The sequence below is a fragment of the Xenopus laevis genome, chromosome 6S, assembly GCF_017654675.1.
Source record: "Xenopus laevis strain J_2021 chromosome 6S, Xenopus_laevis_v10.1, whole genome shotgun sequence".
Classification (NCBI taxonomy): Eukaryota; Metazoa; Chordata; class Amphibia; order Anura; family Pipidae; genus Xenopus; species Xenopus laevis.
In genome coordinates, this window is record NC_054382.1 from 2,683,440 (window position 1) to 2,710,588 (window position 27,149).

A 27,149-nucleotide genomic window follows, 5' to 3' on the forward strand; every position below is an offset into this window, starting at 1 on the left:
AGTCATAACATTCCCTAAATTAGAAAGAAAATTGGTGTTACCCCTGCTATGTGCAGTTATTATGACCTACCAGTATCTATTCAACTAAACGATGTGGTTTCTTGAATTTAGATTTGAAGATTTTAGAAGTCAATGACACAATGGCAATAACAAAATCTAAGACCAACAAAAACATAAATTAAAACTAAATGTCAGAAAAGAAGAGGAGAGAAAATGAAAGGAAAAATAGAAGAAACCAGAAATTGGTACATCTGCAAGAGCACTAAGAGGTGCTCAGGTACACAGCACTTCCATTCAATGCACTGGCTGTGGATTAAAAATGTGGTGCAAGGTACAAAGTGCAGCAATGTTGGTAGTAAAGCAGCTGCCTGCATATAGTGCCTAGTGCCATGTTTGTGCTATTCTAGTATAGCAAGAACTCCATCTCTGAGCCCAACCCAAAAGGTTATTTGCAAAGTGCCCTATGCATCTAATATCTTGCCCCATAGATAGTAAAAGAGCCCTACAGGGCGATGGTGGAACCAATAGTTGAAAACAGAACATAAAGTGAAACAAAGAGGAAATGGACAAAGGCTAAGGGAAATGAACTCACCAAATGTAATTCAAATTAGAGGATATGGAATGATAAGGGAACATGAGAGATGGGTCAAAATGGAAGATATTAGAAAACTGAAAAGAAAGAGCAATAAATAAAAGGATCAGGGGGAAACAAAATGGCAGAATGGGAAATAAAAACAGAGAAGAATAGGGAAGTGAAGAAGCACTATTTGGGAAAGAATGTGATAAGAAAAGTGGAGCACAGGGATAAAACAACAGAAAAGCCGCAGACTTAACTAGATAAGTATAAGAAATAGGGGCACAGATGGGAAAGGAATTAAAACATTAAATAAACACAAAGTGGATTTCTCAAAAAATCTAACAGTCCACAAGTACTCAGAGCTGTCACTTCAAAGCCCAAAGGGCTAAGGACAAGATGTAATACCCATGAAATCACAACCAATACAAATTAAAGAGATCATATGAACAGCTAATGATGATTATTCATTACATTTGTAATGTACAAAAAAAATTAGTTTTAAGGACAAGCAAAGCCTGGTTCACTGTGGAGTACCAATATGTTAGGTACCCCCCTGTGGACGATCCCACGCCAAAACTGCCACTTAACACTTCCATTAGCCAAGTGAGGTAGGTTTTGTCATCAAATTGAAGAGATTTTTTTATTGTTTAGTACCAGTCCCGCTCTTTCAGAATTGACTTACAGTAATTATTATTATTATGAATAAGTCAGTACTCTACCAATGTAAAGAAATAGTTTTCCTGGAGGAATTCTACTGAGCGGGGCCATTTTACCTCTTGTTCTCACAGCCAATATGTTGCAGGAATCCAGTTCTACCCTGTCCTGCCTCCTCATCCCCTTATTGTTGCCTCCACACATTATTAGTCCGTCTGCTGCTGCAGCCGCTTTTATATTTTACCACAAAATTCTGCAAATTGCTACAAAGTTCCTGAGATTATTTTGGAGTTCAATTGCCTCTCTCTTTGCAAAGGATTCTGGGAAGCCTCAGGCACATGACACAGGTACGGAGCAAGGGGAAGCGCAAGGTGTGATGTATGGATCCAGCCGGCTGTATAGCTATTATATAAGGACTGGTTATGCTCTGCTATATATTACTTGCTTTTCAGTATAGTTTGTTTTCTATCTATTAGAAAGAATCCCTCCAGGAGCACCTGATTAACAGCTGAACTGGGAACTGGCACTTATATGTGTCACACACTGTAACAATCTAAAACTATAAGAAGGCCGTTTAGTGTGATAGAATAGTTTGGGAAGTGCATGGGATTCACTGGGCAGGCACATTAAGGGTTCACTGTAGCCCACTGCGGGTAGAGCATTGTACAGATTCTCAGAATCTACCACATGTCTTGGAAAATCTGTCCTTGCAGTTATCTTTTTTCTATCTCGCTGCCCCCTCCTGAGATCTGGTCCTCGGCTGTGAGTATTTTGGTGTTTGGACAAATGTTGCTTTTGGGTGAATCTCTTCCCGCACTCGTTACACCAATATGGTGTTTCCCCTGTGTGCCTCCGCAAGTGTCGGGCGAGGTTGGGTTTCTGGCTGTAGCTTTGTCGCAGGACTGACATTTGAACGGCCTCTCCCCAGTGTGGGTGCGCTGATGGATAATGACAGCAGACCACCATGTGAAGTTTTTGCCACACTCCATGCAGGCATAGGGTTTCTCCCCTGTGTGTCTCCTCTGGTGAATGTTGAAGGCCAACCACCAGCCAAAGCTTTTCCCACACAGATCGCAGTGAAATGGTTTCACTTTGATTTGCTTTTGTAAAGGTCCAACTTTCTCTTTATTTATGGATAAAGCCTGATTTTTAGCTGCCCTCCCCTGTGAAAGCTTCTTATTTACGCAGCTTTTACAAACCTTCTCACACTACGGGCATTTCTTCGGTTTGCGTTTAACTGGACATTTCTGTGGCTTGGTCTTTTTAGGTAGCCAGATAAAGTTCTTCCCACACACAGTACAGCTACACACCTGTTCTTTAACATGGACCACCCTGTGCTGGGAAAGTGTCACCATGTAGATCACCCCACACTCTTTGCACTTCTCTGCTGAATGGATTTGGAGATGTTTTGTCTTGTGCCGTTTCTGCGTGAAACCCTTAGCGCAATGCAGGCAGACATAGGGTTTCTCCCTAGTGTGTTTCCTCTGGTGTCGCACCAGGTTGGGTCTATGACTAAAGCTTTTGCCACACTGCATACATCTATAGGGGAGCTCACCCGTGTGAGTTCTTTGGTGGATTGTGAGCGAATGGAAGCCTCTGAAACCCTTCCCACACTCATTGCACTTATATGTTTTCTCTCCAGTGTGCATTCGCATGTGCATCAGAAGAGAGGACCACCAGCTAAAGCTCTTTCCACACTCATTACATATAAACCTTCTCTCTCGCGGATGAATTTTTGGAGGTCCTACTGATCTCCAGCTGAAAGCCGTCTCGCACCTTTTAGGTGGACCTGGACTATCACGCTCCAACTTCACTCGGGTTTGAAACTTATCCAGCATTTTTTCTTTCACAGACTTTTTCCGTTCAAAAGCCATCAGAACGTGCTCCTTCTTGTGCATCTTTTGGTGCATTTTCAGACTGGACTTCAGCGGGAAGCTCATGCCGCATTCTTTACACAAGAAAATCTTTGGGTCCTTGTGGATTTTTTGATGTTTCGCTAACTGTTGGCGATTAAAGAAGCTTTTCCCACGGTGCATTGGTAATTCTGAACCTGTTCATGAGTCTTTTCATGTTTGGACAAGTGTTGTTTCTGTGTAAAGCTCTTTCCACATACAGTGCACCCATATGGTTTCTCCCCAGTGTTGTTCCTTTGGTGCCTTGTGAGGTTTGTCTTTTGACTAAAGCCTCGGCCACAGGTGCTGCACTTGTAAGGTCTCTCCCCAGTGTATCCGCTTGTCTATATTCAGAGCCGACAGCCACATAAAGCTCTTTCCACATACGTTACACAGGCAGTGCCTTCTGCTGAGAACTGGCTGCAGCCGGGGAGAACTCTGTTCAGGTAGCCTTCCATCATGGCCGCCACTAGGCAAGGAGCATGGAAAACGTACGTTATTCTGAGATGTAAAGCCTTGGTTTGCTGTGTTCTTCTTTGGAATTGCCTGAACCACATGATTTACTGGTTTGGACAAGAGATGATGTAGATGCTTTGTATTCTTCACCATTTCAAACCCCAGGAACAAATTCTCTTTGTCCATCTTTCCCTGCTGCAACTCAAAGGGCTTCCACCCATCAGAGAAGTCCTCATAAGTCTCCCAGTCATTGGTCGGATGCTCTGCTTCCTCCTTTTCTGCAAATAAAACAGACCAGTAAATATTTCCTGAGTGTAAACTTACATTTAAAGCAAGTTCCCAACATCCCTGACTAGACCACTAGACCACAGTTGGGTAACAAAAGAAACTTTTACCAACTAATTATCTGTCAATTAAATTGCCAGTTTTAGAGTACAGCACTTACCACTTAGAGCAGTGATCCCCAACCAGTAGCTTGTGAGTAACATGTTGCTCCCCAACCCCTTGGATGTTGCTCCCAGTGGCCTCAAAGCAGGTGATTATTCTTGAATTCCAGGCTTCCAGGCAAAGTTTTGGTGCATAAAAAACAAGTGTACTGCCAAACAGAACCTCCTATGGGTTTGCAGTCCATATAGAAGCTACCAAACAGCCAATCACAGCCCTTATTTGACATCCTCATAGACTTGTTATTGCTTGTGTTGCTCCCCAACTCTTTTTACATTTAAACGTGGCTCACAGGTAAAAAAGGTTGGGGATCCTGGTTACGTCGGGTTTCTCTTCCACTGCACTCCAGTCTGCAGGATATTCTGCCGGCTCCAGTTCATTCTGCCCATAGGAAGGCTCCATCTTGGTGATCCGAAACAGAACATCTGATCTGCTGGATGGGGAGACACAAAAAAAGCAATATATACAGTTTATTATATGTGTGTGTGGGGCCATCACCAAGTTCTTTCACCTAGAGTAGGAAGCTCTATGGAAAGCAGCATTACATGAGGAGTAATTCAAGGAAAGGCAAGTTGAACTGCACAGTAACAGCCAATAAAACCACAGGAACAGATTTGCTCTTTACTATTCACACAGAAATACAAGAACATAAACTAGAAATGATTCCGCAATTCTGATAGAAGACAAGAAAAAGTCTTCATATATGTTCCAGGGGTACCCAGGGCACAAATAATCTCTCACCCCAAATCTCCCCCTAACTGACCATCAGACTGGGCCCCCTTAGCTCATAACAAGGTTACAGATATATAGAAACATTGGGGTAACAGTCACCCTGCTATAGTTCCAGGGGTACCCAGGGTACAAATAAACACTCACCCCAAATCTCCCCCTAACTGACCTTCAGACTGGGCCCCCTTAGCTCATAACAAGGTTACAGATATATAGAAACATTGGAGTGTCACCCTGCTATAGTTCCAGGGGTACCCAGGGTACAAATAAGCACTCACCCCAAATCTCCCCCTAACTGACCTTCAGACTGGGCTCCCTTAGCTCATAACAAGGTTACAGATATATAGAAACATTGGGGTGTCACCCTGCTATAGTTCCAGGGGTACCCAGGGTACAAATAAGCACTCACCCCAAATCTCCCTCTAACTGACCTTCAGACTGGGCCCCCTTAGCTCATAACAAGGTTACAGATATATAGAAACATTGGGGTAACAGTCACCCTGCTATAGTTCCAGGGGTACCCAGGGCACAAATAAGCAGTCACCCCAAATCTCCCCATAACTGACCTTCAGACTGGGCCCCCTTAGCTCATAAGAATGTGAAATATAAGTAGTGGCCGCTGAGGATGCTGGGAGTTACAGAGGGTGCTGGGAGTTACAGAGGGTGCTGGGAGTTACAGAGGATGCTGGGAGTTACAGAGGGTGCTGGGAGTTACAGAGGGTGCTGGGAGTTACAGAGGGTGCTGGGAGTTACAGAGGGTGCTGGGAGTTACAGAGGATGCTGGGAATTACAGAGGATGCTGGGGAGTTACAGAGGGTGCTGGGAGTTACAGAGGATGCTGGGAGTTACAGAGGGTGCTGGGAGTTACAGAGGATGCTGGGAGTTACAGAGGGTGCTGGGAGTTACAGAGGGTGCTGGGAGTTACAGAGGATGCTGGGAGTTACAGAGGATGCTGGGAGTTACAGAGGATGCTGGGAGTTACAGAGGATGCTGGGAGTTGCAGTATATTACATGGCTTCTGATAACAATAGGAATAAAACACATTGAATCCTACCGCTGCTTTCCAACTGGAAACACTTGTCTCCTCACTACAGACTCCGTCCAATCACTGGGCGGACTTATCACTGACGTTTTAGCCACGTGGCTGCTCAGCTCTGGAAGCGGAAGTGAAGTAAATCAGCACCGGAAGTGGAGAAGCCGGACAGAGGGAGGGTGAAGGGGGACTCAATTACGTTGGTGTCAAGTGCTGCAGTTGTATCAGGACCTGCAGGATCTGTCGCTGGTACAATGGGGGTGAGTAGGGGAGATTCTGGGGTTGTTATGAGGCGAGTGCAGGGCTGGCAGCTCATCGCTTCACTGAGTGACGTGTATGTAGCTGCCCCGGGGAATGCTGGGAGTCAGTGTCATGAGGAGCAGGGAATGAATGGAGCCTGATACTGGGGAGACTCATGTACATTCCAATGTCACTCTCTCTGCGGGACACACAATAGGGCACAGCCTGTGGGGTCTAATGTATCGGGGGCTGTGGGGAGAAGCTGAGGGAATGGGGGGCTGTGGGGAGAAGCTGAGGGAATGGGGGGCTGTGGGGAGAAGCTGAAGGAATGGGGGGGCTGTGGGGAGAAGCTGAGAGAATGGGGGGCTGTGGGGAGAAGCTGAGGGAATGGGGGGCTGTGGGGAGAAGCTGAGGGAATGGGGGGCTGCGGGGAGAAGCTGAGGGAATGGGGGGCTGTGGGGAGAAGCTGAAGGAATGGGGGGGCTGTGGGGAGAAGCTGAGAGAATGGGGGGCTGTGGGGAGAAGCTGAGGGAATGGGGGGCTGTGGGGAGAAGCTGAGGGAATGGGGGGCTGTGGGGAGAAGCTGGGATAATTGGGGGCTGTGGGGAGGTAATGGGGAATAGAGGAGCCACTTGGGGTGAAATGAATGAAAAGTCACCCATCAAGGGTGAGGGGGACACAGGAGAGAAGGGATTACTCAGTAATGGGGGTCACACACAGCTCAGTCCAGTGATAGGGAATGGGGTGACAGTGGGGGTGGGGCAGGATACTTAAAGTGATACACATTCTTTTGGGCACTTGTTATTGAGTTGCTGCCCTCCTGCTGTATCTGTCACTGGGGGGAGGGTTCAGTAACTATTGGGAGCAATGATTTCATCCATTAACAGATTCTCTCCTATTTCACCCGACAGGTTTGTTGATAAGAAGTAGTTGCTCGGCGTTACCCTCCTGTCCTTGATCAGATGTTCACAGAGGCCTCTGTCCTTGTACAATATGGCGGCAGTGCTGGAGGTGGAAATTGGGGGAGAAGCTGTGAGAGAAGCAGCGGGAGAAGAGGTGAGTGTCCGGCAGATGAGAATGAGGAGCAGTGAGTCACAAGCCATGGATTGTACTAAAACCAGTGCTCCATGTTGTGTTATTGGGGGGCTTCATTGTGTGATACTCACAGATTCCTCTGCCAGACTCTCTCGTCCCACACACACTGGCAGCCTCGCCTCCATCACTGTGTGGGGTTAATATTTGCGTCTCTAAACTCCCCCCCCCCATCCCCAGTCACTTCCAGGCTTGGCTCTGTTATTATCATTGATGAGAAGATTAGATTATCATTAGATTAGATAGATTATCAGTTGCAGTACCACTTCCCACCACTGCAGCAATGCCCGTTGTTCCCACAGGACTGCAATAGAGCAGCGCCATCATCTGCTTTTGTTTTAGCAGCGATACTTGATATTCACTTGTCCCCTTGTATGTGCCTCTGTCTGTTATGTCCCTGACTGTCACACTGTGGGTTTGAATATTATCCATGTATATGTATAAATATAATATATATAATTCAAGGCCACATGTATGAATAATGAAGGTGCCAGGCAAACGAGAAGGGAAGATGGTATCACATAAATATTATTATATTTTAATACTCTCTGTACTTTACTACACGTGTACAGACTCTGCACCAATCAGATGTTCACATTCATTAGCACAATAGATTAATTTAATTTAATTGGTTAGTTTAGTGCCTGTGTCCCCCCAAGTACAAAAAGCCTTTGTCACTTCCCTGAGGCTGAGGATATTGACAGCCCCCCCCCCATGTGCTAATCTGCATTAATTCTAATTAAACTGACCATCTGCCACTGCTCTTTAGTCACAGACACTTGTGGCAAATTAAACTTGCCCATATTGTCATGTGACTGGGGCTGTTACACACAAAAGCCTGGCTCATGCTAGGGAGCAGTTGTAAGTAGGGGGGCTGTGAGTGGTGGCTGCTGAGTGGTGGCTGCTGAGTGGCTAGTGAGTGGTGGCTGCTGAGTGGCTAGAGAGTGATGGCTGCTGAGTGGCTAGTGAGTGATGGCTGCTGAGTGGCTAGTGAGTGATGGCTGACGAGCGGTGGCTGCTGAGTGGCTGACGAGCGGTGGCTGCTGACGAGCGGTGGCTGGCGAGCAATGGCTGCCGAGTGGCTGAGTGGTGGCTGATGAGTGATGGCTGCTTAGTGACTGGGGAGTGATGGCTGCTGAATGGCTAGTGTTTATGGGAAGGCCACACACTGTTGTTATATAAACACACACGAGAGTCTGTCAGCAAACACAGCAAAGGAAACAAAATGGATGTCCACAGTGGGAGCTTGAAGTTAAAAATCTCTGTGCTTTAGAAGCCCTTATCTACAAGGCCAGGGGTAGCCCCCTCAAATATGAGAAAATCTGGGGTAAATGGACAGACTGGTTAATACGGCTGTATACAATAATATTAATGCTTCCTACTGTATTCTCACATCTCTGGACTCAAATGTAACGACCTACTGCTGTACTTGATTACACATCTATGTGCACTTCAGATGCATATGTCTATTGATACATCATTGTAACTCTGTAATGACTTTTGTGCTGCTCAAATAAAAATGCCAGGGACTGGTCCCATTTTGGAGTCAGGAAGGAATTTTTCCCCCTCTGAGGCAAATTGGAGAGGCTTCAAATGGGATATTTTTTGCCTTCCTCTGGATCAACTGGCAGTTAGGCAGGTTAAAAAAAAGTTAAAAGACTTAGGGACATATATATCCGCCCAATTTTCAACCCTAGCCTCGGATAACTACACAAAAGTTAGCCATATAGTTTTAGCAATGATAAAGTCCTGGGGTAAACTTAATCTATCTTGGTTGGGGGAGAGTTACAGCCTTGAAAATGTCTGCCCTTCCTCTCCTATTGTATCTGTTTCACACTTTGCCAATTTATCCTCCAAGAGCTCTTATTGATACTTTGCAGAAGGCTTTTAATAAGTTTGTATGGAACGGTAGGAGAGCCAGACTGAACTTTTCTACAACCTGCCGCAGTCGCTACAAAGGAGGCTTGGGTTTCCCAAATCTATAATGTTATTTTGTCGCTGCTCAGCTGACTCCAATAGTATCCTGGCATCCGCCACACGACGCTCCGGTGTGGGTCCAAATTGAACAAAACTCTCTTCCAGACGTTAAATTACGGAACATACTTTGGATTACAAATTCTACTAATAAAGCGCAGAATAATCCTATAGTTGCGCAATCTTTGAAAGTGTGGTCCCAAACAAGAGATACTTACCGCTTATACTCATCACACAAAACCGGCTACTTTTTTTCTTAATAATGTAGACTTCCCCCCCCGGTAAGTCATCCAGGGTTTTCTCATGGTGGGAACAATCTCGTTTAACGACTCTCACACAGACAAAGTACTATCGTTTTCACAACTTCCGGAAACATATAAAGCCCCTCAATGGTTACGATACGAGCAGACAGAAGATTTCATAAAATCCAAGCTTGAAGGAAATGCTTTCCCCCATCCCGACAGCTTTGGAAAGACTTTGTCTTATCTTACTTGTATTACAATTTGAGTCACATCACTCCAATTAAAACATTGAAGTTCGTACAAAGTTGGGAGAAGGATCTACGACAATGTTTGGATGAGGACACTTGGTCTGATAAAAATACCATTAAGTGCTCTGTCAACGTCCTCATACAGGAGACCTCCCAAAAGAGTGCTACACCAATGGTACCTAGTTCCAGAGAAGATATCCCGATGGTATCTTCATCCTCCATGCTGTGCTTTAGAGCTTGGAAGCAAAAGGGCTCATTCATCCACACATGGTGGGACTGCCCTGTAGCAACTCGTTTTTGGATCAGAGTATATACTCTTATTAATAACGTTACAGGACTTTCCCTTCCCAAAAACCCAGCTGAAGCCCTGCTAAACAAGCATATCCCAGGAGGCAATAAATATGATTACATATATCTTTTCTGCAGCTAAACAAACAATAGCGAAAGCTTGGAAAACCAACACTCTGGATATAGAGGAGGTTAAAACGAGACTAGACAACCTACTGATAATGGAAAGACTTACCAGTATTGAAACTGGTCGGAGCAAGACATAATAGAACCTTGTCTCTGTGGCTCACCTACCGACATATCTCCCAAGGCCTGCTAACCTAGAACTAACTAGTGCCAATTCAATATGGCAGCCATACGAACCTAACCAGTGGTACTACTTTTTGAATGAATAGTTTGCATTCATGTATTACTTTTTCTTCTTTTTTTTTTTTTTTTCGGTTGGATATGTTTTCAATGTATATCTTATGTATGTAATGATAATATCTATAACAGTGATAACTGTGCCCCGGGATAAACCTGGTCAGTACACACAAATGATGTAAAACTGTTTAGTTAGGTTTTTTTCAACCTAACATACTATGTTGCTGTACAGAGCTCCTTCCTATGCTGATTGGGAAAGCTTCTTACCCCCCCCATGCATAACTCTTATACCCACCTTGACCCCTCAGCATTGCTTGTTACCTGCTGCATCACTATTATTAACTCTATTGTTAACTGGCCCAGTAACGGAGAGTTTCCCAAACTGTCCCACACAGTGTAGATGAGTCCCTGAGCGAGTCTTGGAAATGTTCACTTATCAGCCATGTTTGCTTTGATATCATATTCTTTCTGCCTTTATGTGTTTCCCCTTTATCTCCTGCCTCTGATTTAAAAATATTTATGGTTTTCCTTCTTCCCGCAGATGGATTTATCTGAACTGGCACCAGAGGAACGATGGAGGTAACTAAACATACCCTGGATAATTACCCCTGTGGATTTTTAACGGTTACCCCCTGGTGCAAAGTCCCAACTGCCCCCAAGTGAACTGGCCAGCCTTACCTGCACTCAGACTTATACTGTGAAGCAAGGTTGTTAAACATAGGGGTGCCCCCTCCCTCCAGTTCTTTTGAGGGAGCTGTATATGGGGAGTCGGCAGGGGTACTCCGCTACCAGGGTATTTGAAGAGATTCTGTCATGATTTTTATGATGTCGTTTTTATTTCTAAATGACACTGTTTACACTGCAAATAATTCACTGTACAATATAAAATGTCATTCCTTAACCAGCAAGTGTATTTAGTTGTAATATTGGTGTGTAGGTGCATCTCAGGTCATTTTGCCTGGTCATGTGATTTCAGAAAGAGCTTTAGGATGGAACTGCTTTCTGGCAGCCTGTTGTTTCTCCTACTCAATGTAACTGAATGTGTCTCAGTGGGACCTGGATTTTACTATTGAGTGCTATTCTTATATCTACCAGGCAGCTGTTATCTTGTGTTAGGGAGCTGCTATCTGGTTACCTTTCCATTGTTCTGTTGTTAGGCTGCTGGGGGGAAGGTGGGGGTGCTATCACTCCAAATTTCAGTGCAGCAGTAAAGAGTGACTGAAGTTTATCAGAGCACAAGTCACATGACTGGGGGCACTTGGGAAACTGATAATATGTCAAGCCCCATCTCATAATTCAAAATTAAATATATAAAAAATGTTCTCTCTTTTAAAAAAAAAAAAAACTTATTTCAGTGCAGAATTCTGCTGGAGCAGCACTATTAACTGATGTGTTTTGGAAAAAAACATGTTTTCCCAGTATCTCTTTAAAAATAAGGAATAGTTAATATTAGCTCTTTTTATACTTGTTTGTTTCTGATGATATTCCTGCTGATAACGGCACCTCCTTTGGTTTCAGGGTGGAGCACGCCCGTATGCACGCCAAGCACCGGGGCCACGAGGCCATGCATGCAGAGATGGTCCTTATCCTTATTGCCACCCTGGTAGTCGCACAGCTGCTGCTCGTACAGTGGAAGCAAAGGCATCAGCGCTCCTATAATGTAAGTGTCAGCCCTCTAGACTAAAGCATCTCTAGGGCAGAGGAAAGCACTTGAGAAAAGGGGTCTCAATTATTTTAAAGGGATTCTGTCATGATTTTTATGGTGAATTTTTTTATTTCTAAATGACACTGTTTACATTGCAAATAATTCACTCTACAATATAAAATGTCATTCCTGAACCAGCAAGTGTATTTAGTTGTAATATTGGTGTGTAGGTGCATCTCAGCTCATTTTGCCTGGTCATGTGATTTCAGAAAGAGCCAGCACTTTAGGATGGAACTGCTTTCTGGCAGCCTGTTGTTTCTCCTACTCAATGTAACTGAATGTGTCTCAGTGGGACCTGGTTTTACTATTGAGTGCTGTTCTTAGATCTACCAGGCAGCTGTTATCTTGTGTTAGGGAGCTGTTATCTGGTTACCTTCCCTTTGTTCTGTTGTTTGGCTGCTGGGGGGGGGTGATATCACTCCAACTTGCAGTACAGCAGTAAAGAGTGACTGCAGTTTATCAGAGCACAAGTCACATGACTGGGGCAGCTGGGAAACTGACAATATGTCTAGCCTTATGTTAGATTTCAAAATTAAATGTAAAAAAAAAATCAATTTCCTCTTTTGAAAAATGTATGGATTTGAAATATTCGTGAGTGTGCGGCTCCCAACATTTTGTACCTTCGGTGCAGAATTCTGCTGGAGCAGCACTATTAACTATTAAAAACTATTAAAAAAATTTTTTCCAGTGACTGCATCCCTTTAAGCCTGAAGCATGTTCCGTGCAATTTTCATCATTCCAACATCCAATATGGCCGCCATGTAGCCTCCCTGTCTATAACATTATAATCTCCTTTTCCCACCACATTCCTCTGCCCTCCTTATCGTACTCTTCCCATTTGCTCAGTTGCCTGCCCTTATCTCATTGTTGCCTTTAGGCTGGTGTTTCTGATATTCTGGTCCCTCCAGGTTTTTCGGGTATGACCGGCTTGTGCAGCATTGAACCACTGTTTGTTTTGTGTATCTGGGTTGGTGAATAAGCTGTAATGGAAGGTTGTGAGATTGTCAGTCCTGTATATTGAAACCAATGCCTTGCTTTAGGGCAGAGACACACGGTCAGATTCAGGGAGATTAGTCCTCCTTCCTTGTGAGGCAACTTCGGACAACTTCGGAAAATGAAGCGCTCTGAGTGCCATCCCACCGGCGATTTACATTCTAGGCGGCGGGAAGGCAGTTTGGGGAGATTAGTCGCCCTGAAGAAGAGGAGATTTGTCGCCGGGCCCCGAATCTGACCCTGTGTCTCTGCCCTAAGCACTTGTATAAGTTGCTGGAATAATTTTCACGGCCACTTATTTATAGGGAAAAAACCCTATTCGCAGAAACCCCCTCATTTAAATCTAAATCGTCGGCCGGATGGCCGGAAAACGAAACGGTCCGAGTGCCATCCCACCGGCGATTTAGATTGTAGCCGGTGGGAAGACAGTTTGGTGAGATTAGTGGTCCCAAGAAGAAGAGGCAGTTTGTCGGCAGGCCACAATCTCACGGAATTTCCACGTGTGTCTTAAAGTAGAACTAAACCCTAAAATGAATGTGGCTAAAAATGCCATATTTTATATAATGAACTTATTGCAGGAGGCTAAAGTTTGAGCTTGTCAATAGCAGCAATGATCCAGGACTTCAAACTTGTCACAGGGGGTCACCATCTTGGAAAGTGTCTGTGACACTCACATGCTCAGTGGGCTCTGATTGGCTGTTGAGAAGCTAAGCTTAGGGCTCGTCACTAATTATCCAGCAGCAGAAAATGAGCTTCCCTGGCTGTAATATAAGCTGATGCTACAGGTTTGCTTATTATTCAATTCTGATGCTAATTGCACTGGTTTCTGTGCTGCCATGTAGTAATTATGTGTATTAATTACTAATCAGCCTTATATTGTGACATTTCTATTCTATGTGTACTGTATATTGTGAGTGGCTCCCTAAGCTCAGTAAGTGACAGCAGCACAGAGCAAGTGAATCAGCAGAAAAGAAGATGGGGAGCTACTGGGGCATCTTTGGAGACACAGATCTTTACTGCTAAAGGACTGTGGTTGCCTTGGGCTGGTACAGAAGCACAAAACATCATATACAACATTTCCAGCTACTTCTGTAGTTAGTCTTTCCTTGTCCTTTAAGGGTATTTCATAATGTGAAAGCAAAGCCAAGTGCCCTTGTAAAAACCAGTCCAATAATCAAGCAGTGAGGCCTATCTCCTGCCCTTCATTTGACTTAGTGATAATTAAAGCTTAATGTGTACTTAATGGGAGGTAGTGGCACCTCAACAGGTTTGTGCAAACATAGGAATTAAGAATAAGAGATTGTGCTACAATATAAGGAACTAGATCTCTGGAATTCTGGGGGTTGTAGTTCAGCGGCAACTGGATAAGAAATGGATCACTGTTTGAAACAGAATAAACAACCTTCCTATTGAAGCAACGACCTTCAAATGACTCCAATTTAACTGTGGGACTGTAATTACTACAAATATATACTGGGTGGCACCTGTATAGCTGTATGTGAGGCTACTGGGCTGTGGCTGCTAGAGGCCATTTGGCTACTGATATCACAAATAAATATAGCAGAAATGCACTTGGTGTTTAAGTAAAACAGTTTGGATTAGCTGTGATAGACTTTACACCATTCCCCCCCCATAGTAAAGTAAATGCAAGTAAAGGATTCTCTGCACTTTCATGAGCTGCTCTCTTTCCTATGGTCAGGCAGAGGGTGTGGCCCAACAATACTGATCTCTTTATTGACTTCAAAGCTTTAAAGGATAAATAAACCTTAAAAATAATTGGAAGTAAAATTAATGAGGGGGCTATTCTAAGCACTTTTGAAATGTATTTTCATGATTTATTTTTTTTAATTCCAAGATATTAAGGGATACATGTGCTGTTAATATGAATGAATTGTGTTACAACAGCACCACCTGCTGGTCAGTTTCCCACCAGTCTGACCAGCAAGTAGTCAAGGAAGTTGTCAGGAGAAAGAAAGAGGCTGATGTTCTTCTGCTTAGGAAAGATGTGAGAAAGGTTTCTAATTTTATTCCTAAGCAGAAGAACATCAGCCTCTTTCTTTCTCCTGACAACTTCCTTGACTACTTGCTGGTCAGACTGGTGGGAAACTGACCAGCAGGTGGCGCTGTTGTAACACAATTCATTCATATTAACAGCACATGTATCCCTTAATATCTTGGAATTAAAAATAAATAATGAATGTACATTACAAAAGTTCTTAGAATAGCCCCCTCATCAATTTTATATTCACTTATTTTAAAGGTTTACTTATCCTTTAAAAGTCTTTTCCTGGCTCATAGAGATAAATGCAGACAACTTTGGTCAGCTCTCTGATTTGAGTCTAAAGGTGGCCATAAACCACGATAATATCGTTAAAAAAGTTTCCGTTGATATTCAGTGCGTGTGTGGTGTGAGGCGCGCTGACCGATCCCGAAGACTTGGATATCGGTTGGCTCGCCAAACGGCTGGCCGGAAATGTTAGATCAGTAGCCTTCGAAGGCACTTGAACATTGGCCATTGTTAGTGCTGAATCATCAGATCCAGGTAGAATTCTATTGTTTCTATATGTATATCTGACCATTCAGCTCTACACGTGTGTATTGAAACCAACAACCTTTCTTGGAAACATCTTTTCCAGGAAATATTGTAATTGTATCGTATATGGCCACCTTAAGCCCCGCCCCTTGCCTGACCATAGGAAAGAGAGCAGCTCATGAACAGGAATTCCAGGGAATCCGAGTTGTAGGTAAATCCGTTTGGACATTGCATTTACTTACCTTGGGGGGCGGGGTGTAAATTATTTTAGGACAAGGGCACACACACTCTCTCCGCTTCTCTCCACCTATCAGGAAGAGTGTAATGCAGAAGCAATATTCACCGTTGCTCTTTCTTTACTGCTGCAGTGCAGAGCAATAGGCTAAAGGAAACGATAAGAACGTGAATCTAATCTCTGTGACCTGTTTTCCCTTTGCAGATGGTGACCCTCTTCCAGATGTGGATCGTCCCTGTGTATTTCACAGTAAAGCTGCACTGGTGGAGGTTCCTGGGCATATGGATTGTGTTCTCCATAATCACAGCATACATCACATACAAAGCAACGCGGAAACCCTTGTTGCAGACCACGCCCAGGTAAGTGACTCCACCTCTAGCACCGGCAGAGGGAACCGCCCCCTCTCAGGATTATCTGGGAATCGGCTCCCATTCTAAAGTATTCATTTTATGCAGGTCTGGACTGGGAGTCAAAATAGGCCCTGCCATTCCAAGTCCAAACAGCCCCCTACTGTCTATGTAACCATACAGCAGCCCCTCTGGCATTTGCCAGAACCCACAGATTGCCAGTCCGGACCTGATTTTATGGAGGATATTTGTAAAGGAGGCTGTGGCATTTAATATATCCAATTACCTGCAAGGGGGCTTTACCCTGACAGTAAATAGAATTAGCCTTGATCCCCTGATAATGCAACTGTCATGAATTTATTTGGCTTTTGTGGCCTGGTACAACAGCACATTATGGTACCCAGGTGCTTACTCAACAATACAGTTTACTTTATGGGAAATATTCTCAGATGGAGGGCACTCTTATATATACATATAATATAATTAACTTATGGGTGCAATAAAGCCCAAAAAAAACCCCATACAAGGCCAGACACAGAATTTATATTAGCAAGAAGGGCCTGTACTCCAAATAAATAGACCATGTGGTATTTGAATAGTCATATATTTTAAAAGAAGTAAATCACATACATAAGTCAAGGCCAAAACATGCCAGAAAAACAGAGATTCAAATATACATACCACTCAAAATATGATCAAACAGCAATTTGATAAAGAAAGCGGATACACCTGCCCTGGGCAGGTATGTATATTTGAATCTCTGTTTTTCTGCCATGTTTTGGCCTTGACCTATGTATGTGATTTACTTCTTTTTAAATATATGACTATTCAAATACCACTTGGTCTATTTATTTGGAGTGCAGGCCCTTCTTGCTAACATAAATACAGTTTACTTTGTCAGGACCTTGAATAATGAGATCCAGTGCCAAAGTTTGTATCCTATGGTGGCTAAATAGTCTAGTATTTCCCATTCTTACAGCAGAAAAAACCTCCTTGGTTTATAAAATTAAACGATAAGTAAACCTTTAAAATAAGTGAGTGTAAAATTGATGAGGGGGCTATTCTAAGCACTTATGTCATTTGCATTCATTATTTATTTATTTTTAATTCCAAGATATTAAGGGATACATGTACTGTTAATATGAATGAATTGTGTTACAACAGCGCCACCTGCTGGTCAGTTTCCCACCAGTCTGACCAGCAAGTAGTCAAGGAAGTTGTCAGGAGAAAGAAAGAGGCTGATGTTCTTCTGCTTAGGAAAAGCAGAAGAACATCAGAGCAGCCTCTAAATAATGAATGTACATTACAAAAGTGCTTAGAATAGCCCCCTCATCAATTTTACATTCACTCATTTTTAAGGTTTACTTATCCTTTAATAAAGAAGCTGAACGGTAAAGTCTTGGTTCATTGGGTCCTGATCCATTAGTGCAACTATGCAGCAGTTGTTAATAATCATATGTGAATCTATGTTGTGAGGGACTAGGGTCTCCTGTACGTTTAAATGATCATTGGGGGGGGCATAGGATAGAAATATTGAGTAGCCAGAACTCCTTATAAATGTGTGTTTGTCTCTCCCCAGGCTGGTGTATAAATGGTTCCTGCTGCTGTACAAGATGAGCTATGCCACTGGCATTGTGGGATACATTGCTGTCATGTTCACTCTCTTTGGCCTAAACTTATTGTTCAGGTGAGTCGACTATAGAGCGGAGTATTTATTGTACTTCATGTTTGGTCTCACACCAAACACCTTCATGCCTTAATTCTCATCTGTACACACCTTCATACCAGAACTGGCTATATATATATATATATATATCAGTGATCCCCAACCAGTAGCTCATGAGCAACATGTTGCTCTCCAACCCCCTAGATATTGCTCTCAGGGTCCTCAAAGCAGGTGCTTATTTTTTAATTCCAAGCTTGAAAGCAAGTTTTAATTGCATAAAAACTAAGTATAGTGTCAAATAGAGCCTCTTGTTGGCTGCCGGTCCACATAGGGGCTACCAAATAACCAATCACAGCCCTTATTTTGCACCCCAAGGTACTTTTTCATGCTTGTGTTGCTCCCCAACTCTTTTTACATTTGTATGTGGCTCACGGGTAAAAAAAAGTTTGGGGACCCCTGCTCTATAATCTTGTCCCTGCCCCCCCCTCCTAATAACTTTCTGTTATTATTTATAGGATAAAACCAGAGGATGCCATGGACTTTGGGATATCACTTCTGTTCTATGGCCTTTACTATGGGGTTCTTGGCCGGGACTTTGCAGAGCTGTGTGCAGACTATATGGCATCCACCATAGGGGTAAGTAGGACTTGATGGTATTGGATTGGTGGGGAGACATGTAGGTGTTAAATATATTCCTATAATACTGCCTTGAGCCAAGGGATACAGGAAACTTCTGGAATTGTAATCCTCTAAGCTTAAAAGTCATAGTAGAGCCATGCACAGAAATGCAATAATTACACTTGTAATGTGTGTAACTGCACCCGGGTGATATTTGTGTTATATAAAGCTGCATATTTAATTTCTTTTCTACAGACACACATGTTGTTATTGCAATGCAGTAGTATTGTCACTAGATGGCACTGTGTTCAAACATAAAGTGGTGCTAATGGCAGCTACAACTCTATAAATAAAGGTATTAACCCTTAGGTCATTACTAAACATAACCTTTGGCCATACAGGGAAAATGGACTTTAAAGGAGCCATATAGGATAAATGAAAAAAACCCTAATTTTGTAGGCAATTATAAGTAATATATGGTGTTGCTTTTACATGGTGCTAAAAATTAATATTATCTTTAAAAATATCCCCTTTATTAGAGCTCACTATAGATGTTCTCTGGTCCCTGTCTGTGTTTCAAATGAGGGGTGGGCGTGTCCCAGCCAGAAGCACAATAGGAGTGGGACAGCCAATCACAGCCCTGCAGTCACACACAGACAGGCTTCAGTTCCCTATCAGGTCCTGCTAGCTGCTGATTGGTTCCTGTCCTACATTGCAGTGAGCTGAGAGCACAGCCTGGGAATTCAGGGAGCAGCAAGTGGAAGAGAAGGGAGGGATTATTAGGGGTTCTGCAGAAATATTCAATAAATCAGCCTGAAACACTACTTTTTTATGCACAATTCTTCTATATCTAAATGAGTATAATGCACTGATACATTCTTATTTTTTTACACTGAATGTCTCCTTTAAGATATGCATGGAATGTTATGATATTTTACTGTTGAAGTGGGACCATCCAATATAGAACAAACATTGCTGCAAGCTCATAGCCTCCAGATATACAGAGAAGGAATGCTGTGGGCCCACAATAACTTCTTACTATCCAATAAGGGAAACAGTGTGGCAGCTGGTACCCATATAAATATAAAAGTATCCAAAGATAAAGCTTTTGCACCTGCAAGAGGGAACAATCCAGAGAAAGATGGTCTGTCTGTGCAAGGGAAGCAATATTGCATTTGTTTGAATGAAACCATGGTTTAATTGCACTTGCTCTGATTGGATGAGCTCTGATTGGATGAGCTCTGATTGGATGAGCTCTGATTGGGCACTTGTGTGTCTGCCTCCTTTCCCAGGTTCATGCTGCACATGTCTGACTTCAACCTCCCTGTGTTTTACTGTGTAAAGGAATAAGAATGTCTGTATATTCAGTTAATTGTACAGTATAACCATCTCTCTATGTAACCTGCTCACAGTAATCCTGCTCTGACCCTCTCCATGCAGTTCTACAGCGCCTCGGGGATGCCCACCAAACACCTGTCTGACAGCGTTTGTGCCGTGTGTGGCCAACAGATCTTTGTAGACGTGAATGAGGAGGGGATCATCGAGAACACATACAGGCTCTCCTGCAACCATGTGTATCCTTAATGATTTGGGCTGGGGGTGTAGGAGTGCATGTAACACTGTGTAACTAACAGACATATAGAGGGGAGCTAACAACCAATTGTAATGTTCTGCCTGCAATGATCAGTAACCACTTTTCACTAACCGAAAGTTAATTGAACATTACAATTCCTATTTAATATAAGTGCAGGGAGGTGGGAGTGGAACAGAAACCTCAATCTGTAGTGTGTAATCTGTGGGGCACTAAGAGAGAAGCTCAGCCTATTCGACTCAGTGGCTGCAAGGCACCTACATCATACAGGAGATGCCCAGACTCATCTGTGCAATGAATTATCCTGGAGCATCAGGACTCCAGCAAGGCCCCAAAAGTAGGAAGTCATTTCCCTTAGTGGAAAGGGGCAGAATGCAATATTTCAGGGTGTTATTACATGTTTCCTCTTAAAGGAACAGTTCAGTGTAAATATAAAAACTGGGCAAATAGGTAGCCTGTGCAAAATAAAAAATGTATCTAATATAGTTAGTTAGGCAAAAATGTAATGTATAAAGGCTGGAGTGAGTGGATGTGTAACATAATAGCCAGAACACTACTTCCTGCTTTTCAGCTCTCTAACTCTGAGTTAGTCAGTGACTATAAGGGGGGCCACATGGGACATAACTGTTCAGTGAGTTTGTAATTGATCCTCAGCATTCAGCTCAGATTCAAAAGCAGCAACAGTTATGTCCCATGTGCCCCCCCTCAAGTCTCTGATTTGTTACTGCCTGGTAACCAATAAGTGAAAAGCAGGAAGTAGTGTTCTGGCTATTATGTTACACATCCAGTCACTCCAGCCTTTATACATTACATTACTGGATAACTAACAGTATTGAAATCAATTTATATTTTGCACAGCCTCTCTATTTACCCAGTTTTTATTTTTACACTGAACAATTCCTTTAAAGGGTAAATCATCTCAAAACATTGGTTTTTCCTGCATTTCTGCCTTTTTAAATAGCCCCAGTTCTGAACCCTGCTGTACCTGTACCATTTATCACAGAGCCCAGTCTCCTTCTCATGTATTCAGTGTAAGCAGTAGGGCAGCAGTGCATGTATTTAGTGTAAGCAGTAGGGCAGCAGTGCATGTATTCAGTGTAAGCAGTAGGGCAGCAGTGCATGTATTCAGTGTAAGCAGTAGGGCAGCAGTGCATGTATTCAGTGTAAGCAGTAGGGCAGCAGTGCATGTATTCAGTGTAAGCAGTAGGGCAGCAGTGCATGTATTCAGTGTAAGCAGTAGAGGAGCAGTGCATGTATTCAGTGTAAGCAGTAGGGCAGCAGTGCATGTATTCAGTGTAAGCAGTAGAGGAGCAGTGCATGTATTCAGTGTAAGCAGTAGGGCAGCAGTGCGTGTATTCAGTGTAAGCAGTAGAGGAGCAGTGCGTGTATTCAGTGTAAGCAGTAGAGGAGCAGTGCATGTATTCAGTGTAAGCAGTAGAGGAGCAGTGCATGTATTCAGTGTAAGCAGTAGAGGAGCAGTGCGTGTATTCAGTGTAAGCAGTAGAGGAGCAGTGCATGTATTCAGTGTAAGCAGTAGAGGAGCAGTGCATGTATTCAGTGTAAGCAGTAGGGCAGCAGTGCATGTATTCAGTGTAAGCAGTAGAGGAGCAGTGCATGTATTCAGTGTAAGCAGTAGAGGAGCAGTGCGTGTATTCAGTGTAAGCAGTAGAGGAGCAGTGCATGTATTCAGTGTAAGCAGTAGAGGAGCAGTGCATGTATTCAGTGTAAGCAGTAGAGGAGCAGTGCATGTATTCAGTGTAAGCAGTAGAGGAGCAGTGCATGTATTCAGTGTAAGCAGTAGAGGAGCAGTGCATGTATTCAGTGTAAGCAGTAGAGGAGCAGTGCGTGTATTCAGTGTAAGCAGTAGAGGAGCAGTGCGTGTATTCAGTGTAAGCAGTAGAGGAGCAGTGCGTGTATTCAGTGTAAGCAGTAGAGGAGCAGTGCGTGTATTCAGTGTAAGCAGTAGAGGAGCAGTGCATGTATTCAGTGTAAGCAGTAGGGCAGCAGTGCGTGTATTCAGTGTAAGCAGTAGGGCAGCAGTGCCTGGATTCAGTATATGAGATGTTCCTTAACCCCCGGTCTCTTGCAGCTTTCATGAGTTCTGCATCAGAGGCTGGTGCATCGTGGGAAAGAAGCAGACCTGTCCGTATTGCAAGGAGAAGGTGGACCTCAAGAGAATGTTCAGTAACCCGTATCCTTTCCTATGGTTTTTTTTTGTGGGGGGGATTGGGCATGGGAGTTTCTGCGGAGTTTGGGCTAGTGACCAGCGGTTTTGCATTCGGTTGAATCTTTCAAATGAAAGATGCGGAGATTGTGCTTATGGGGCGCAGTGGTGATGGTTACGGTTATAAGAAATGCCAATGGAAAGCACTGGGCGTGTGATCTCTTTGCCCTATGATCAGTGAACAAGAGCCATATTGCTTTATCTTTTATTAATGTTCATTGTTTCAATTGCCCTTTAATATCAGTTGAGACTTGCTCAGACCTAGCAGTGATACCCCCTGCGCTATACGTTACCCCTGTATTGTGAGGTGACATTAATCTGGGGCCTGGGACACCCCTCAACCATCAGCCTCATGGGGCCCTGCCTTATATTGATAGAAACTAGGCTGTCAGGGGATTATTTGCTGTTGGATATTACTGTGTGGCTCAATGTAGCACATCAGTCTCACTGCCATTTATTGAGCTCTCGTCTTTTGATGACAGTTGGACTGGCTGTCTGCATAGCATTTGCATTACATTGGGAGCACTATAAAGCATAAGTAAAACTTTAAAATAAGTGAATGTAAAATTGTTGAGGGGGCTATTCTAAGCACTTTTGTCATTTACACACATTTATTTTGTTTTAATTCCAAGATATTAAGGGATACATGTACTGTTAATATGAATGAATTGTGTTACAACAGCGCCACCTGCTGGTCAGTTTCCCACCAGTCTGACCAGCAAGTAGTCAAGGAAGTTGTCAGGAGAAAGAAAGAGGCTGATGTTCTTCTGCTTAGGAAAACAATTAGAAACCTTTCTCACATCTTTCCTAAGCAGAAGAACATCAGCCTCTTTCTTTCTCCTGACAACTTCCTTGACTACTTGCTGGTCAGACTGGTGGGAAACTGACCAGCAGGTGGCGCTGTTGTAACACAATTCATTCATATTAACAGTACATGTATCCCTTAAAGGACATGTCAACCCCCACAACAAGAATTTAATCATTAACATGCCTCACTACAGTCTTCACATACCTATTACTCCCGTCCTTGAAAAGTAAAGTGCTGAGCTGTTTGGTTGATTGCAGCTTCCTGCTTCTTCTCTGCACGATCAGCCTCTCTCCCCCCTCCCTTCGGAAAGAGCCTAGACGCTTGGCGATATGCACATGCGCACTTTCTTGAAGTTAATCTTGAGCATGCACATTAAAGGACAACGAAAGGTTAGCAAACCTGCTGGGTCACTTTGTGACGCTGTGTAGCCCGCCCACCAGCCAATAGGAATTGGTGTGCCTAGTCTCCATGGCAATGCTGGATTCCTTGCCTTACACCGAGCCACGCAGGGAGCTGTAAATTATCCCAAGAGCTAAGAGTTGGTAACATGTTTAGTTCAGGGAGCTGTATATTATCCCGACAGCTGTGAGTTCGGAAACAGTTTTAGAGCTGCAAGGACACGAGTGCTGAGGTCCGTGCTGTGCAGTGAATATATAATTATATGTTAATGAGGACGCGCACCTGGCTTCAGGGGGAGGTATTTTGGCGCTTGCGCAGTGCAGTGTTATACAGTAACCGAAGGCAGAAGGGAAGCCTTTAGTAAGATGGCGGCGCCGTTTTCTTAAACAGTCTGCAACTTCAGAGCTATCTTTTATTAAGAAAGTTAATGTGTTTTGGTTAAATAAACATAGCGATTCTGGAGGGGCATATGAGTTCTACAAAATGGGACAAGAAGTAAGGTTTGCCTTTTGTTCTCCTTTAATATCTTGCAATTAAAAATTAATGAAAGTAAATTCCAAATGTGCTTAGAATAGCCTCATCAATTTTACATTCACTTGTTTTAAAGGTGTACTTATCCTTTAAACTTTTGGTGGGAACTTGATGGGATATGGGTTATTGTCTCCTGTATAGAAAAAAAATCAGATTATCAAACGTCAGGAAAGGTAATGGGGACAGATATCTTCTCATAATTTCTTGGGCCCATAGGGTGTAGTTAAACCTATAGGGGACTACAAGCTGGGCAGCTCCAGCCATAAATGGGGCACAATACTGGGAGGAGCTTGGGTTCATTTAAACGTCATTGTGGGGGTAAAATAAAGATTGACAGTAACCCCATGCAGATATACTGATTGCCCGGTGAGTGTATAATGCTGAATGCCTGTTAGTTATTTCTTCTATTAACTCCGTGACTTCCAGATGGGAGAGACCACACGTCATGTACGGGCAACTGCTGGACTGGCTACGGTACCTTGTTGCCTGGCAACCTGTAATCATTGGACTGGTGCAAGGCATCAACTACTGCCTAGGACTGGAATAAGCCCCTCCCTCAGTTCCTTCCTCCGGCCATCCATGTCTGCCTGCACTACCAGAAACCAACGTGAGAGGGTGCCAACGAGGCTCCTCCCACTCCTCAGGATTCCACCCGGCGGCCTCTCTTCTCGTGAAAGCTGCTCAGACACAGCCGTACAATGTTAGCGGGACGGGGCCCTCGTTGTATCATTTACAACAACATTTTCTTTGGCGTTTTTACCCCTAAGAGACCCATCACTTAATTGTTCATTTTAATCCATTTATCCCCAATCAGTCTCCCAGGACAGCATTCCATTTAGTCTTAATTACTTTGTGTGTGATATTAACCCTCGCAGTGTTAGGAGCACTAAGGCATCACCTTCTTCTCTAGGAGTGGCGCCACCTAGCTGCCTGGAGGAACACTGAAAGGTTTAGCAGTGGGCTGTGGCTTACAGCACCATTGTTTCAGTAGGAGAGGAGGAGACTGGAGAATCCAATCAGATGGAGAGGCTCAAGCGCCCATCATGGAGAGCAGAGCAAGTTCCGGAGACTCCTGTAGAACCAAAGCCACAATCCCAAGCACCTGCCTTTCTCCTCTTGTGACTCCAGCGCTGGAATTCTATGACCAAACAGGGTGTCTCCTTCCCTAAAAGCAACATTGGAAATCTGACTTTTAACAAATGTTTTAAAGAATGTAAATGAGAAATCTGATTGGACGGCGATTTTGTTTCTACGAGTTGCCAGAAAACACAGACCTTGGCTAAAGCTCAAGCCAAGAAATCGAATATTTATAATGAGTCGCTCAGGCAGTGTCCTGAGGAGCAATAAAGGCAAACTAGCGATGTTAAAGGGGAACTCTACCCAAATAAAGACAATTTTATGGAAATTACTGTGTGGGCATTGCTGCTCTCTGCACAGCTGGGTCTGACTGTTTAAACAATGTAGCAAGAGGCGCCTCCCCTCCAGGTCTTGCATGCTTATTCATGGGTCTGTTCTTTACAAAAGGAGCACGGCATTGTGGGAACTTGAGTTTTGGCTGGAGGAAAACCGATGTCCAATACGTATATGGCAAAGTCAGAACCAGCAGTGCAAGGAGTAGCCAGACAGATATTTTTTCTTGTAAAGAAACATTTTAATACATCCGTTACTTGGGGGGGGGGGTTGGGTTGCCCTTTAACTGTAAGAGTCGCTGGTGTGTGTGTGTGTGTGTAAGTGCTTGAGCAACGCAGCGGTGGAACCATATTGTGTGTGATTCATAAAGCAAGTGAGGAATAACTGAGAGTTCACTTCTGGTGCTGTGGTTTGAGTCAGTGGTACCGACAGTGATATTGGCATTTATACACAATATATATATATCCTGTATATATATTATATATATATATATAATACACTAAAGCCATGAATATCCTGTAAATTATATCCTTATAAATGGCTCTTAGTGATGTCATCCGTTCTAAACGGCTTAGTGATGTCATCCGTTATAAATGGTGAGTAGTGAGGTCATTTTTCACATGACTTGCTAAAACTTGTGTATTATAATAAATAAAGTACCCCTTATTGTAAAATATAGGGATATTAGAAGTTTCCTCGGAGTTCCACGACCTGTATAAAAGCTCTAAGCCGGTTTGGTCCCGGAACTCATCTGTGACTTATAATATCCTTATATTTTACAAGTACAAGGGTTATGTTATTCACTATATACGCCATAGATTCAATAGAACATTGCTATCTGTCAGTTGCCAAGATTATTGCGGTTTGATATTTATAGAGCATGGCATTTACTAAGGACAGGGAATGTTGTGGGCTGTTTGTCTAAGCGAAACAACATGGCAGCTCCCATCTCTACAGAGAAATACCAATATCCATAGGAATATCGATATAGAATATAAGCTCCCACTTGTTCATGAGCAGCAAAAGAATGACTGTGGGTTAATTTGCCAATGCTGGGCAGTAACCCACGGCAACCATTCAAGTTTTGGCTTGTTCTACCCAGGCTGGCCAATCACTGACCGCTCACTAAGGTCACTGCACTGTGTTGTGAAACGCGTAGGGTTGTCAGCCAATACAGGAAAGGGGCAGTCGTGTATATTGGGGATTTGGGGTTCTCTTGTGGTAAATTAGGGTACGTATTTGTTTGCACTTTGATTGTTAGAATGATATACTGTATACAGGTGAAGGTGATGGATTGTTTTAGGTTCACTATTCCCCCCCCCCAATATTTAAGATGATTCCCAGTTGTTGTTGGCTATGACCCACCTCTTGTGCCCCTGTGAGGGGGTCTCCTGTGTGGCCTTGGGCTGAATCCACAAATCAACCTAAAATAGATCAGCCCCCAGCAGGTACATTAATATGGAGCCCATCCAACCTGCTGCCCTCCAGTCCCTCCAGGGGTCCCACCGTGGCCAACAGTCCAGCTGTAGGTTTCACATATTGGAGTCCGTACCCCGTAGTCTCTGAGGCAGGAGATTGTGAGTATCGATTGCTCCACTCCCCGACGGGTGGGATGGGAAATGATTTGGTCTCAGTCTTGGACGCGGTTCTACCGACTATTTATTCTGTTAGGAACAGGGCCCCCCCCCCCGGCTAAACTCCAATAAAATCTCTCTCATGTTCTGCTTTTAATTCTCTGTCTCTTCTGTGGCCTGGGAAGTCTTCTGTGGTTTGAATGTAGTTTTCCATTCTGATTTAATTGTCCAGTGTGATGTTTAAAGGGTAAGTTTGTACCAACTCCTTGTCTATATGTATTAG

General features: G+C 43.6%; 2 protein-coding genes across 5 annotated transcripts; one reads left to right on the forward strand and one right to left on the reverse strand.

Annotated features, from left to right (window-relative positions):
* Window positions 1-1,447: 1,447 nt before the first annotated feature.
* LOC108695516 (zinc finger protein 568-like) lies at window positions 1,448-5,946 on the reverse strand. 2 transcript variants are annotated; one of them, XM_041567279.1, is made up of 3 exons: window positions 5,807-5,946; window positions 4,025-4,453; window positions 1,448-3,857 (listed from the first exon to the last, which is right to left on the reverse strand). In XM_041567279.1, exon 3 carries the CDS (start codon window positions 3,265-3,267, stop codon window positions 2,440-2,442), a length of 828 nt encoding a protein of 275 aa, XP_041423213.1. In that variant the 5' UTR covers window positions 3,268-3,857; window positions 4,025-4,453; window positions 5,807-5,946; the 3' UTR covers window positions 1,448-2,439. The 2 variants fall into 2 exon arrangements, with proteins under 2 accessions (XP_041423213.1, XP_041423212.1); XM_041567278.1 differs by having other exon boundaries at window positions 4,025-4,456; window positions 5,807-5,934.
* On the forward strand, window positions 5,909-27,023 carry rnf121.S (ring finger protein 121 S homeolog). 3 transcript variants are annotated; one of them, XM_018268729.2, is made up of 10 exons: window positions 5,909-6,045; window positions 6,937-7,081; window positions 10,774-10,811; window positions 11,751-11,892; window positions 15,903-16,057; window positions 17,625-17,732; window positions 18,227-18,347; window positions 19,770-19,903; window positions 22,010-22,111; window positions 24,309-27,023. In XM_018268729.2, the coding sequence occupies exons 2-10, from the start codon at window positions 7,019-7,021 to the stop codon at window positions 24,427-24,429; spliced, it is 984 nt and encodes a 327-aa protein (XP_018124218.1). In that variant the 5' UTR covers window positions 5,909-6,045; window positions 6,937-7,018; the 3' UTR covers window positions 24,430-27,023.
* Window positions 27,024-27,149: the final 126 nt, after the last annotated feature.

Excerpts from the sequence above, each read along its gene's own strand:
- LOC108695516 (XM_041567279.1), bottom strand. The coding sequence starts at position 3,267 with ATGCACCGTGGGAAAAGCTTCTTTAATCGCCAACAGTTAGCGAAACAT.
- rnf121.S (XM_018268729.2), top strand. The coding sequence starts at position 7,019 with ATGGCGGCAGTGCTGGAGGTGGAAATTGGGGGAGAAGCTGTGAGAGAA. Across the intron at positions 7,082-10,773 it reads GAGAAGCAGCGGGAGAAGAG|ATGGATTTATCTGAACTGGC; the intron begins GTGAGTGTCCGG and ends TTCTTCCCGCAG. Across the intron at positions 16,058-17,624 it reads TTGTTGCAGACCACGCCCAG|GCTGGTGTATAAATGGTTCC; the intron begins GTAAGTGACTCC and ends GTCTCTCCCCAG.